The sequence below is a fragment of the Chiloscyllium plagiosum genome, unplaced genomic scaffold (genome assembly GCF_037043375.1).
Source record: "Chiloscyllium plagiosum isolate Xiang-an unplaced genomic scaffold, Cpla_swu_hap1 HiC_scaffold_21, whole genome shotgun sequence".
NCBI classification, from domain to species: Eukaryota; Metazoa; Chordata; class Chondrichthyes; order Orectolobiformes; family Hemiscylliidae; genus Chiloscyllium; species Chiloscyllium plagiosum.
The window spans coordinates 12,996,674-13,011,816 of record NW_028270159.1 but is presented as its reverse complement, the minus strand read 5'-3'; the positions used below and the strand labels follow the sequence as shown (position 1 = coordinate 13,011,816).

Below are 15,143 nucleotides of genomic sequence, written 5' to 3'. Positions count from 1 at the left end.
GCAGCAAGGTCGCTCCTCCTCCTCCTCCTCCTCTTCTCACATTTGTTTTCATCACCCAAGGTACACTGTTTGACCAATGATGCACCAGGGCTTTCTTTTACTGTATATTTATCAGCTTAGCTTTTTTTGGTAGCAACCACGTGGCTGGTGTCAGTGGATTCAAGCTATGCCCCAGCAATAATGTGCTTGATCTGAGCTGATAGCCTGTGGAATGCTTTTTTAGTTTGAGCTGCTCCTCTACCTGTAGCAGGTTGAAAATCCCACACTGTTCTCCCTGGATCTATTGGAAATTTCCTGGTGTACTGATGCCCTCAATTAGCCCACATTGAAACAAAGGCAACTGAACACACATGACTTGGGCAAGCTGATGAAAGGAGTTGGGGGACAGCCAGCTATTCATATTGCTCATTCATATTGTTCCTTTAACATAAAATGTTCTCAGTGCTTCATTGCATTTCACACGAAGCCACCTGAGGTGGTAGTGCGCTTGGCCAAAACCTGCTCCGACATTAAATCAACTTGAGATCTAATTAAAGGAGCAGAGGGAGAGAGATGAAGAAGTTAACATGAATTGCAGAGCTCCAGATGCAGCATTTCAAGGCAGCCACTATTGGGAAAGCAGGTAAAACAGGCTCTGCACTTGAGGTGAGACTGGAGTTGGGGGAGCGCAGAGACATCATAAAGCGTTCTACGGCTGGAGGTATGTCGAGATCTGGAAGGGCAAATACCTGGAGGTATCGGCACCTGCACCAAATACATGGCAAGGTCTATTGCAGTAAGTCTTAGGAAGAGCATTTACAATATTGGAGCAGGAAAATTGCCAGGTGTTTTACTTTTTTAAAAAAAAAGCATTAAGACCTTAAAAATAAGTATTTTATAGTGAGGTTTTGGAGTTTCCCTGCAACGTTTGGCTCCACTACTTTGGGTTTCCTGAATCACTCTGTGCCACTGTCGGTTTTGTCTGGGAGAATGAATGTGTATTTCTGCTTCTAGCAGAATCATCACTGCTGCCTTCACAGGTTCAGTGATGCTTATTTGCCCCAAACACTGGGCTGATCACTGTGAAAACATCCAGCCAATAAATCCTTTCCAATGGTAATTCCACTTTAACAATGTACACTCGAACAAGGCAGCTCATCGTTAGCTCCTTGAGGACCGCTCAAGGTGTGAAATAAATGCTGCCTGAGGCATGAAACCCCAGTTTGCTCATGGAATCTAGAAGATAGGTTTGGCCCACCTCATTGCCCTTTAATGTGGTGAGAAGCAAAAAATGTGATGTCCCCAGTTTGCATGTTCTGAATTGGCTCTAGTTTAGAGGGAGAGAGAAGGCACGTAGCTAACCTGTTCCTTGGTCAGTTACAGTTTTATTTTTCCAGCCACTAGGGGCTGCCCGAGCTCTTGGCTAGGGATGACTTGGGGTAAAATGCAAAAAAACACAGCTTTAAGCCGCACAGTCTTGACTCAATAGTGAGGAGGGGGGGAATGTTGACGCAATCTAAACTCATTCGCATACACTGTTTTGGTCTATTAGAAGTCTCTAGAATAAAGAAATGTATTTTTTCTCTACAGAATGTAGCACTTTGAGTGGCAAAATGATGGATTTTCTCAAACTGAGAAATGGGTTATGTCAAACCATTGTTCCTCAAACTGAGTTTGAGCTTCACGCTGAGCCCAGAGCACTTCATCCGCGGCCTGAGAAACTCAACAGTGATGTTTTTACGTTCTTCCTCCTCCCCAGATCTTGAAGATATCCCTTTGGTGGATGACGCTGAGTCTGCAAGCTCTTCACCCGATTCCCGCTCTTCCGGCAGAGGCTTTGTCGCAAAAGCAGGCTTACCCTCTGAGGACTACACTACAAAAAAGATCATAGAACTTACCGAAGAAATCCAAAACCCACAGGCTCTACCAAGCTCGACCCTGACCTTTATCAACTGTGTTCCACTCTTCTACAGACTGGCTGAAAATAGGGTAATGAAGATTGAGGTTGTCTAGAGATCTAATCCAGTCAAGCACAGGGAATGCGATATTTCTTTGGGGGATGGGAGAGTGTTGTAAAAAGTTACTTAGTTACAGCTTTCAGCAGTTAAGTGAGTCGATGTGCAACATTGGTACACCACAAGGGACTCTTAAGACTAGAGAAGCCATGGTTGTACCAAATACCAGTGTTAATCTAGCATGACCTCTAATGATGCCTCATCAATACGATTACCATAATTCTAAATAGTTCCTTTAACAGCTGCTTTGAAACAGTTTACAAACATAATCATTTATATTATGGATTTTTAAAATCCTACTCTGGTAAATTCATCTCCTTTCCCTTCCCAAAGATATGGGTTATTATTTTCAAATGACAATGATAGGATTGTCCCAATCAGTAACCATTTGACTTGACTGCTTTTGTAGATTACTCACTTGCTTTAAAGCTGTATGGCAACTTAGTACATTTCTGCTCCAAAATGAATTGTGAAAATAATTTATACTTGTAGAAACTCTTCCCACATTTTATATATCATGTGTTAAAAAAACAAAAATGTTTATTTAAGCTGTTTTTAAAAAAAGCCTTTGAGTTTTGAAATGCAATTACAGAACTCTGAAAATAGCCTAGCGTTTAAAGGCAGAGCCATGCATATAATGTTCAACCATGTAAACCGAAGGAACTGGCTTGGCCCTGAGGTCCTGTTGACTTTTGTTGTTGTTCTCCTGGGCTTTTATGTGAAGAATAAGACAATCTGGGAAGATTGTGAGGGCTGTCAGTACCTGTTGAAACATTACCCCAGCAAGAGTTGATCCCTTCAAGGAAGCTGTCCTGCCATTTCCCCTCACTCTTCTTTTCAGGCGGTGCAGACTCGTAAATGTACCAGAAACTGCAATGCGATGCAAATGGTGTCTTAGATTGCGAGAGAGGTTTTGTAGTCCAAAACTATAGAATTACATGGTGATTTGATATTAACAGCACAGAGGGGCCATTCAGTACGATCAGTTTAAGTAGTTGCTCCCTTTTGGTCTATAGCCCTTTTAAGTTATAGCACCTTGAGTGCATACTTGAGTTTCTTAAAATGCAGTGATGAGTTGTGTTTGTACCACTCTTCAAGCAATTATTTCTGGATTCCTGCAGCCTACACGTGAAAGAATTTCTTGACTTCCCTCTAATCCTGCCACCAATTGATTTAAAGGTTTAATTCCATGATACCTGCCTATCGTTCTTTTTAAAGCATTGGGAAAAGACAAACTGTCCCTGTTTAGGCACCTCTGTTTTAGACACTTCAATTAAATCTATCTTCGTTTGTTCAAAAGAAAGGAAACCCGACCTATCCAATGTTTCCTCAGACCAAAAAAAATCTATAAGCGATTTTGAGAATCTCTTCTGTACCTTTTTTGTAATTTTGAACACACCCTGGTAACTTCCTGTTTTATAAGGTGAAGTCCTTCAACCAATGAATCAATATTATTAAATCCATTCTCTAATCCTTGATGCATCCTCTTTCAGAGCTTCAGATTCTTCCCAAAATATGCCGCCCAGATTCGGACGTAATACTCTCATTGAGGTTAAGCTACTTTGTGACTTATACTGCTCTCCTTTGTTAATTTAAACATCTCAAAGTGCCTATTACATTTTTCTGTGGTTATTGTTTCAAAAACCGTACCCATCAGTGAAACATATCACGCCATTACTAGCTGTGTCCTCGTACCCTTCCTTGATCAAGAGTGTTAACATTTGCCACTCGACAATCTTCTGTCACTACCTGTATCGGAATTTGGAAAATCAGGCTATTTGATTATCTCCAGCCCCATTCATAAATATGTGCCAGTTTCTCTGGACATGGGAAGATTGTGAAGGTATGTCTTTACCTACAAATGGGCAGAATGTGAAGATGGACCATGGTTACCTTTGTAGTCAGATTTAAAGTGTGCTGTGGTTACCTGTACATGGTGGGGGGGAAGTAATGTGAAGGTGTCAAATTTACCTGGACAAGTTGCAAAGGTGTTGAGTTTACCTGCGTATGGTCAGATTGTGAGGATGTGCCATAGTTACCTGGTGCATGGTCAGGTTGTGAAGATGTGCCATAGTTACCTGGTGCATGGTCAGGTTGTGAAGATGTGCCATGGTTACCTGGTGCATGGTCAGGTTGTGAAGAAATGCTATAGTTACCTGGTGCATGGTCAGGTTGTGAAGATGTGCCATGGTTACCTTTGCTTGTAACTGGACAGATTGTGAAGCTATTGAGCTTACCTGTATATGGTCAGAATGTGAAGGCGTGCTACGCCTGCATGTGGACAGATTGTAAAGGCGTCATGTTTACCTGTACATGGTCAAAGTGAAAATGTTATGTTTACCTGTACGTGGTCAGAATGTGAAGTTGTCATGGTTACCTGAATGTAGACTGATTGAGAGGGTGTGAAGTTGACCTGTACGTTATCAGAATGTAAAAGTGTGCCTGTTGACCTACCTACATACAGGTAAACCTCATAGTCTTCCCATCTGCAAGAAAACATGGTGCATCTGTTAATTGTACATGAATTGTGTATCATTGTATATAAGTGGTGCCACTAACTGGATGTTCATGTACCCTGTGGATGTGGACTGTAACTGGCTTGTGAATTAGGTGGTGTATATGTATAATATATAATGATGTAAATAAATTATTTTAAAAGTAAAGATTGCAAAGATTGGCTCCATCCTTCAGTTCTTTTGACATTCAAATGGCTTTGTTTGTGAGCAGATTCTCCATGTCCCACGTTTTCTGCATCCTTACCCAGTAAGGATTGTCAGAGCCTCCACTATTATGTCCCTCAGTGATCTGAGATCTATCTTATATCGGGCAGGTGATTTATTCACTTTCCAGCACGATAAATGTCCTTAATCTTCTCTTTCAATGTTTATCCCAAGTACTACTTCAGCCTCCTCCTCCTTTATTTCTGAAGTCTGCTGTGAACCCTTTGTGACAACAAAAGCAAAGCATTCTTTGTTCACGTCTCTCACCTCAGCATACACGTTACTTCCTTGGTCTTGAACAAGTACCTGTTTCCTTAGTTTCCCTCTTTCTCTTCGTGTTACTAACTTTTGGAATTTTCCTTGCTTTTATTTGCCAGCATAATCTCATTCCCTTTCTTTGCTTTCCTACTGTTCTTGCAGCTCACATTTTGAGCAAGTTTAATGTTTCCTGTATTGCTGGATTGTGGAGATAGTGACAATCCCTTTCACTATTTCCCCATATGCTTCCCTTTTGCAATCTGGGGCACAAGCCTTCTGGACATAAAACGTATCCATTCTAGGCAAGAGCCAGCCTTTTCAATTAATCCTGCATATTTATTTTCATCCCATCCCTTACCCTTTCATCGACTGCTGTTGACATTTTGTCATTATCCTCTTCAGTGTTTAAGGGTGATTTGCACATTCCAGATCCTGTCACTTCTATATGTGGCTGATTTCATTCAATGTTTCAGTAATTTAAATTCCCCATTATTGCCACTTTATAGTTCTCACATAAGCCTGCGATTTTCCGTGCAACTGTTGTTCTGTTTTGTGAATTAAAGGCCTACAGATTACCAAGTCATGTGATCAAATCCTTTGTTTCCGAGTCCTAACGTATTCTGTCTTTGACTCCACCCTGGACGTTCTCTCCTTCCAACATTTTCAGAAGTATTTCATTAGGCGTTGAGCTGCTGAGTTACTTGGGTTCAACCTGAAAATTATCTGACAGCTCTGCCTTTATTTGAAAAGTTATGATTTCTGCAGGCTGTTTTGCTGATCCCCAAGTAGTGTGCATTCCCCAGTTTGAAAAATGTGACCGTGCGACAGATTTCATTCACTCCCTTGACATGTCTGGTTTAATGGTGTTTGAATAAGCTTTCCCTTGGTCACAATTCCAAATGCTACACTTTGTGAATTTTGCCAGATTTGTTTTGATTTCCCAATCTTTTAAAATTTTCATGGAACACAACAGTCAGAATAGCTGATGTGGTCTTACTCTACAAATTTTGTGCTACTCCATAGAGGTGGAAGCAAGTCCCCTTTCACCTTACTGGGGTTCGTAGGCTTTCTTTCACCTCCAATGAGTGGGATGATGCATACAGAGGAAACCTAGTGTTTTGTGTGATTGTGTTCTGGAATGCAGTTCTGTTCTGAGTTGCCATACTGTGTAAATAGGAAAAAAGAAATAAAGACAAAAAAACTATGTATAGCCTTGCAATGCAAGGTGCAAGCAATTCTGTATATGGCATACTTGTGTAAGAGTTTGTAAATTCATCACAGGGAAGAGATTAGCAGCATTTTGAGCTGTTCCTCATGGTGTATATCATAACTTTAATTCAAAGGAAGCGGGGGCAATGATTTTAGTATATTGTGGTATTTATTTGGGGGTGAAGAATCCATTTTATTAAACAATGTGAAACACAGAAAAAATAAATCTATTATAATACTGATGTGATCCTGGTAGCCTTTCTTGTTAAATAAACTGATTTAATAAATTGAACTCATCTTAGTCTTGTCCTAATTTTGTACTTCGGTTTAAACCTTGGAAAGTGTTAGAAATTAACTGCTGCTTATCTTTTGCAATGTTGGTGTTCTCACCTGAAAAGTAACCCCTTGGCACAGATGGAGTAGACTACTCAGCTTTGGGCAATGAGAAAGGAGTCCAACTGAACTTGGTAAAATTTTAGTAAGAGTTGATTTGAAAGCAATGATTAACTAGATTGCTTGGTTCAGAAAAAGCTGTGGGAGAAAATGGTTCCTTTGTAAAGAGCACCTTCCAGTTGATGGAAAGGGCTAAACTGATTAAGATTTGATTACATCCTGATATTGTTCCTTCATTGCTATGAGGTGAGAATCCTGGGACTCCCTCTCTAACAGCAGCATGGATGTTCCTGCACCCCAGGAATGCACTGGATCAAGGCAACTCGCTACTACCACCTCCCAGGGCAGTTAGGGATGGGCAATAAATACTGGCCTCACCAGTGGTGCCCACATCCCATGGAAGATACCTTAAAAATATATGCATACCACAGAATGATACCAATAGTTATGGAAAAAAGTAATGTCTTTTATTTCAAACGGTGTCCATTGAACTTGCTGCTTTTAGTATAAATTTTGCGATTCTGCAAAAGACAACAAAAACCAGTTAGCTGCTTTATGGTTTTCAACTGGTTTCTGAATAGGGGAGGTTTAGTGTGATCCTTGTTCAACCAGCATTGAAAAAGTGTACCTGTGTATCAGCATCTCCAAGTTCCTCCACGTTATGTGTCATACCACCGTGAGTATATATCATTCACTACTGGATTGCAATCCTGGAGTATCCTATTGATGGCCCTCCACAGTATAGACTGGTAATATTCATGAAACTACCCACCGCCATTGTGGATGGGCACTAAACGTGGCCTTGCCAAGTAAGCCAGCACCTTTTAAAGATGTCTTTTCAAAGAATTATTGCCCTGTTTGAAGCATTGTATGCAGTTGATATGAATTGATAGCAGTATTCTTTCCTTGTTTAGATATTGCACTCTATATTCACCAATCACAATAGACTACAATGATTGGTGTAGTAATCCAGAAACACTGGCTAATGTTCAGGAATTCAAATCCCATCATGCCAGATAGTGGGATATGAATTCAATTGGATTAAGGGAGTTGGGCAGTCATGGTCAGGTTGTACAGGACATTGGTGAGGCCTTTTCTGGAGCACTGTGTGTTAAACTGTTATAAGAAGGATATTAAGCTAGAGAGGGTGCAGAAAAGATTTACCAGGATTTTGCTGGGAATGGAGGATTTGGGATATGAAAATAGGCTGGTACTTTTTCCACTGGATTGTAGGAGGTTGGGTCATCATAGAGGTTTATAAAATCTTGAGGTGAATGGCAGGTCTTTTCCCGAGGGTGGGGAAGTTCAAAAGAAAGGGGAACATTTTTTAAGGAGAAAGATTTAAAAAGGACTTGAGGGGGAACTTTTTGGTGGTTCGTGTGTGGAATGAACTGCCAGAGAAAGTGGTGGATGCAGGTTCAGTTACAAGGTTTAAAAGGCATCAAGGTAAGTTCCTGAATAGGGCAAGGTTTAAAGGGATACGGGCCAAGCATAGACAGGCAGGGCTAGTTTAGTTTGGAAATGTGGTCGGCATGGACAGGTTGGACTGAAGGATCTGTTTCTGTGATGTATGACTCGATAACCAAGTTGTAAAATTCAAGTTGGTTCATAATGGCCTTCAGGCAATGAAATCTGGCCTACATGTGACTCCAGACCCACAGCAATGTGGTTGACTCTTAAATGGCCTCTGAGCTGTTAGGGATGGGCAATTAATGTTGGCAGCCAACATCCAATGAAGAAATAAGATGTCCACAGTGAAAAGCTAATGTGAATTTCTTTCTGATGTGACTGCATTGTGTCAATGATCAAGAAACAACTGAATTGGTATTTATCAAAGGGAACTTGTTACTTGTAAGTGTCAATGGAGTTGAATTTTTTTTTTTTTTACAAGTTAATGTAGTCTGGATGATAACTTTTGATTCTAAATTCTCATGTCTGAAAGTTATATTTTGGGTCACTATTTAATGTTCTCTTCGTTTCATTTCAAATGTTGCTGAAATCTACCGTGGAGAAATTACGGAGCTTAACAAAGATGAATTTAAAATCATTGGAAGAAGCTCTGGTCTGGGGTGGAGTTGTAGTCAACTGGATCAGATTTGATTTCAAGGGTCTCAGAAATTCAGTATAAACCAGTTCCATTGGGAAATTTTGGGGATGGGGAAGGCCAGGGAAGGCATGGTGTGTTGCCTGCCCGGTGCCAGGGTGCGAGACATCTCCGACCGGCTTGAAAGGATATTGGAGCGGGAGCGGGAGGATCCAGTTGTTGTGGTCCACGTTGGTACCAACAACATAGGCAAGACTAGGGTGGAGGACCTGTTTGGGCATTACGAAGGACTAGGCAGGAAATTGAAGCACAGGTCCTCAAGGGTCATAATCTCCGGATTACTGCCCGAGCCACGTGCCAATTGGCATAGGGACAAGAAAATTAGGCAAGTAAACACGTGGCTAAGGGATTGGTGTGGGAAAGAGGGATTCCACTTCATGGGGCATTGGCATCAGTTTTGGAACAGGGGGGATCTGTACCGTTGGGACGGTCTCCACCTGAACCGATCAGGTACCAATGTTCTAGCGAAGAGGATAAATAGGGTGGTCAGTAGGACTTTAAACTTCTGAGTTGGGGGGAAGGGAAAGTGAAAGCGACAGGGAGTATGGAGGTAAATGGCAAGATGAGCAGCAGGATAGCATGTTTCCAGGAGGATTTAAAATTGAGGCAGACTGAGAATACAGTAAAAAGCAAGGATAATTTAGGATATATGACTTCCAACATCTCTAATGATAAGGAAGTTAGCATTAAGGCACTTTACCTGAATGCTCGTAGCATTCATAACAAAGCCGATGAACTAATGGCACAGATAATAGTGAATGATTATGATGTAGTAGGCATCACAGAGACTTGGTTACAGGGGGGTCAGGACTGGCAGTTAAACCTCCATGGTTTTTCAACTTATCGAAAAGACAGAGAGGTGGGCAGAGGGGGTGGGGTTGCCTTGTTAGTTAAGAACAAAATTAAATCTATGGTATTGAATGACATAGCGTCGGATGATGTGGAGTCTGTGTGGGTGCAATTGAGGAACCACAAAGGCAAAAAAAAATAATTGAAGTTGTGTATAGACCTAACAGTGGTCAGGACCAGGGACGCAACATGTACCGGGAAATAGAGAAGGCATGTCAGAAAGGTAAGGTTACATTGATCATGGGAGACTTCAATATGCAGGTGGACTGGGTAAATAATGTTGCTAGTGGATCTAAAGAAAGGGAATTCATGGAATGCTTACAGGATGGCTTTTTGGAACAGCTTGTCATGGAGCCCACAAAAGAGCAGGCTATTCTGGACCTAGTGCTTTGCAATGAACCAGACTCTATAAAAGATCTTAAAGTAAGGGAACCCTTAGGAAGTAGCGACCATAATATGGTAGAGTTCAGTCTGGAGTTTGAAAGGGAGAAGGCAAAATCGGATGTAATGGTGTTACAGTTGAATAAAGGTAATTATGAGGGCATGAGAGAGGAACTGACTAAAATAGACTGGAAGCAGAGGCTAACCGGGAAGACAGCAGAGCAAAAATGGCAGGAGTTTGTAGGTATAATTGAGGACACTGTACAGAGGTTCATTCCCAAGAAAAGAAAGATTAACCGGGGAGGGATTAGACAACCTTGGCTGACAAAGGAAGTCAGGAAATGTATTAAAGAAAAAGAGAGATCCTATAAAGTGGCTAAGAACAGTGGGAAATCAGAAGATTGGGAAGGATACAAAAGCAAACAGAGGATAACAAAGAGTGTAATAAGAAATGAGAGGATCAAATATGAAGGTAGGCTAGCCAGTAATATTAGAAATAATAGTAAAAGTTTCTTTCAGTACATAAGAAACAAACGACGGGCAAAAGTAGACATTGGGCCACTTCAAACTGATGCAGGAAGCCTAGTGATGGGAGATAAGGAAATAGCAGGAGAACTTAACAAGTACTTTGCGTCAGTTTTCACAGTGGAAGACATGAGCAATATCCCAAAAATTAAAGGGTGTCACTGGGCTGAGTTGAGTATGGTTGCCATTACAAAAGAGATAGTGCTAGAAAAGTTTAAAAAGTCTTAAAATTGATAAATCTCCTGGCCCCGATGGGATACACCCTAGAGTTCTGAGAGAGGTGGCTGAGGAAATAGCAGAGGCATTGGTTGAGATCTTTCAAGAGTCACTAGAGTCAGGAAAGGTCCCGGATGATTGGAAGATGGCTGTTGTAACCCCCTTGTTCAAGAAAGGATCAAGGCAAAAGATGGAAAATTATAGGCCAATCAGCTTAACCTCGGTTGTTGGTAAAATTCTAGAATCCATCATTAAGGATGAGGTTTCTAAATTCTTGGAAGAGCAGAGTCTGATTAGAACAAGTCAACATGGATTTAGTAAAGGGAGGTCATGCCTGACAAACCTGTTGGAATTTTTTGAAGAGGTAACAAGTAGGTTAGACCAGGGAAACCCAGTGGATGTGGTCTATCTAGACTTTCAAAAGGCCTTTGATAAGGTGCCACACGGGAGGCTGCTGAGCAAGGTGAGGGCCCATGGTGTTTGAGGTGAGCTGCTGGGATGGATTGAGGATTGGCTGCCTAACAGAAGGCAGAGAGTTGGGATAAAAGGTTCTTTTTCAGAATGGCAGCCGGTGACGAGCGGTGTCCCGCAGGGTTCGGTGCTGGGGCCACAGCTGTTCGCATTATATATTAATGATTTGGATGAGGGAACCAGGGGCATTCTAGCGAAGTTTGCCGATGATACGAAGTTAGGTGGACAGCAGGTAGTACTGAGGAAGTGGGGAGGCTACAGAAGGATCTAGACAGGTTGGGAGAGTGGTCCAGGAAATGGCTGATGGAATTTAACGTGAGCAAGTGCGAGGTCTTGCACTTTGGCAAAAAGAATAAAAGCATAGACTACTTTCTAAATGGTGAGAAAATTAATAAAGCCAAAGCACAAAGGGATCTGGGAGTGCTAGTCGAGGATTCTCTAAAGGTAAACATGCAGGTTGAGTCCGTGATTAAGAAAGCGAATGCAATGTTGTCTCTTATCTCAAGAGGGTTGGAATATAAAAGCAGAGATGTACTACTAAGACTTTATAAAGCTCTGGTTAGGCCCCATTTGGAGTACTGTGTCCAGTTTTTGTCCCCACACCTCAGGAAGGACATACTGGCACTGGAACGTGTCCAGCGGAGATTCACACGGATGATCCCTGGAATGACAGGTCTAACATATGAGGAACGGCTGAGGATACTGGGATTGTATTCGTTGGAGTTTAGAAGATATTAGGGGAGACTTAATAGAGACGTACAAAATAATACATGGCTTGGAAAAGGTGGATGCTAGGAAATTGTTTCCGTTAGACGAGGAGTCTAGGACCCGTGGACACAGCCTTAGAATTAAAGGGGGTCATTTCAGAACAGAAATGCGGAGACTTTTCTTCAGCCAGAGAGTGGTGGGCCTGTGGAATTCATTGTCGCAGAGTGCAGTGGAGGCCGGGACGCGAAATGTCTTCAAGGCCGAGATTGATAGATTCTTGTTGTCTAGAGGAATTAAGGGCTACGGGGAGAACGCTGGTAAGTGGAGCTGAAATGCGCATCAGCCATGATTGAATGGCGGAGTGGACTCGATGGGCCGAATGGCCTTACTTCCACTCCAAGTCTTATGGTCTTATGGAAATAATCTTTAAATTTGAGAAGAATTGCTTCAGTCATACAACAAAGACTACCAAAAGAATTAAAATGTGACCTTGTGTCTTCAATTCTGCAGATCAATCTGAATAATGTGTTGGAAAAACACTGCTGTTCTGGTGTCATTTACATATCTCCAAGTGAACAAATTATGCTAAATATATTTTTTATTATTCCTAAACTTCCTAAGTCTTTGGCAACAAAGAATTTGCATGAAGTTCAGATATCTCTAGCCCTTTGCTGTCTCAGCAAGTATTTAAGAAGGTAAGTGGAATTTTGGCCTTTATTGCTTGGAGGTTGGAGTTTAAGAATAGAGCAGTCATGATTAGATTAGATTAGATTAGATTCCCTACAGTGTGGAAACAGGCCCTTTAACCCAACAACCTGGTCCTGTGGGATTGTATCATTTTTCCTGAGCACATCTAACATTGTTACTGAGGCAACACATGACAACCACTATTCATGATATGCTTTATATTCGTTAATATTCTTTTCCTAGGACTGTGTGTATAGATGAGTTTCACGATTGTGTTTGTGCCACTACACTTTTACATTGTCTTCGATACAACTTTCTATTCTTCTTCATCAACTTTGCCACATAGAATCCCTACATTTGGCCCATAGAATCCATGCTGTCGCCCCTGCCCCCCCCCCCCCCCCCCCCCCCCCCGCACTGGAAGAGCATCCCCCTAGCCTTTATCTGTAATCTTGCATTTCCCATGGCTAATCATGTAATCTATACATTTCGGCACGGCCAATCCACATAATCTGCAAATCTTTGGACTGTGGGAGGAAACCAGAGCACTGGAGGAAACACGCAGTCACGGGGAGAATGTGCAAACTCCACACAGACAGTCGCCCAAGCGTGGAATTGGGTCCCTGGTGCTGTGAGACAGCAGTGCTAACCACTTAGATACCTGTAGCTGATAGATAATTGAAAGTCCATGCCGTGAATCTTCAGGAGGACCAGAGCTATGAATTAACTTTCACCTAATGTCCAGAGCTAATGATTTTGACTTGTTTTTGCTCAATTGGAGAGAATTGTCAGCACTACACTTTACAAACGTCTCCACCAGATGGTTCAAATATTTTCTGGGCGAAAGTGAGCACTGCAGATGCTGGAGATCAGAGTTGAGAGAGTGGTGCTGGAAAAACACAGCAGATCAGGCAGCATCCAAGAAGCAGGGAAATCGACTTTTCAGGCAAAAATTCCTGATGAAGGGCTTTTGCTTGAAACGTCAATTTTCCTGCTCCTCAGATGCCGCCTGATCTGCTGTGCTTTTCCAGCACCACACTGTCGACTCAAATATTTTCTGATCAACCTGTTCAGAGATGTTATGACCCATCTCTGGAGTAGGTGGGGATTTGAACCCAGGCCTCTTGGCCCAGAGATAGGGACATTGACCTCAACTGGACTCAGCTGCTAGCAACTGAAGTTAAACTGAATGGTAAGCACTGTCCACTGAGTAGTACAGCCAGCGCAAGCCTTCCATGGGACTTCATTCTATTCCTTCGTCCAGAAAATTCTCTTGCTTTCCAACAGCCAGTGGGATTGTGGATGGTTAGAAGGTTCTGACATATTTGTGGAAGTACTCACCTGTGTGTGTGTGTGTGTGTGTGTGTCTCTCTCTCTCTCATTGCCCTGAGCCCCAGCTGCTGCTGTTCTGGTGGTGTCACCAACGCAAATAACAACTCAATTTGATTTGCTTTATTATTGTTGCATGTACCGAAGTACAGTGAAAAGTTTTGTTTTGCATGTACTACAGGCAGATCATACTGTGCAAGGGGCATTAGGGTAATAGACCAGAGCAAGGAATACAATGTTATAGCTGCAGACAAGGTGCATAAAGAGCGAGATCAACATTAAATTTAACATTTGAGAGGTCCATTCAGAAGTCTGATAAGAGAGGGGAAGAAACTGTTCTTGAATCTGTTGGTATGTGTAAAAAAATTTTTTTATATCTTAGGTCTGATGGGAGCCCATGAAAGAAAGTATAATTGGGGTGGGGAGGGGTCTTTGATTATGTTGGTTGCTTTCCTGAGGCAGGGGGAAGGGTAAATGGATGGGAAGCTGGTGTGATGGACGCTCTTTGTCGTTCCTTGCAATCTTGGGACGAGCACTTGCCAAATCGTGCTGTGACGTACCCAGATAGATTTAGAAATATTATCGATCACCAAAATGTCTTTTCACATCCATGTGAAAACACGAGGTTGCTATTAATTTACAGAGATAGTAAATGTGATAACGTCACACAGAAAATGGCTTTACTATTTTTCACCAGGACCTGAAGTGCTTACCTCCCTTATAAATGTAATTATTCGCACAACATAAATTTATTCTAAATTTGCTGGGGAATTCAAGCTCCTGATAGCGTTTCAAAGTTCTCTTTTACTGATTGGGTTAGATTCTAAACAAATTAAAAAGCCGTTCACTGAAAACGAGAGATCAGACATCTGAAGATGCATTTTCATTCATGGAAAGGATTAATACTTGCACACGGGGTTTCCTGCACTGAACTATCCTGTCTGTCCAGACACCCAGCAGCATTTAATCAGTAAACTGAGGGATTGCTGCACTGGGACTGGCTCGTTATTATTCAGCAGCACAAAGCTCATGGACTCAGCTTCTAATCTGTGTTGGTAGAGACACAATTGTGCAGGAGAGTGGGTCGACTGACCGTCTGGGGTCTGATAGCCAGGAGGTGCTGTGATTTAGCGATTCTCCCAATTTATTCTCTCTCCCACCCCAGAGGACCAGTTGTAACCTCCACCCTGCCCCATCCAGTTACACTCATCAAAGATTAGAAGCTGAATAATAACGAGCCAGTCCCAGTGCAGCTGTCCCTGTTTACTGATTAAATGCTGCTGGTGTCTGGACAGACAG

General features: G+C 42.0%; 1 protein-coding gene across 3 annotated transcripts in view; it reads left to right on the top strand.

Moving 5' to 3' along the window:
• golga2 (golgin A2) overlaps positions 1-6,473 on the top strand; it is an 83,198-nt gene extending 76,725 nt beyond the window's left edge. For all 3 annotated transcript variants that reach the window (XM_087998286.1, XM_087998284.1, XM_087998283.1), the window contains one exon: positions 1,739-6,473. In XM_087998286.1, coding sequence (XP_087854412.1) covers positions 1,739-1,992 — 254 coding nt within the window. In that variant the 3' untranslated portion in view covers positions 1,993-6,473. The remainder of the gene's footprint in view (positions 1-1,738) is intronic.
• The last annotated feature ends 8,670 nt before the right edge of the window (positions 6,474-15,143 follow it).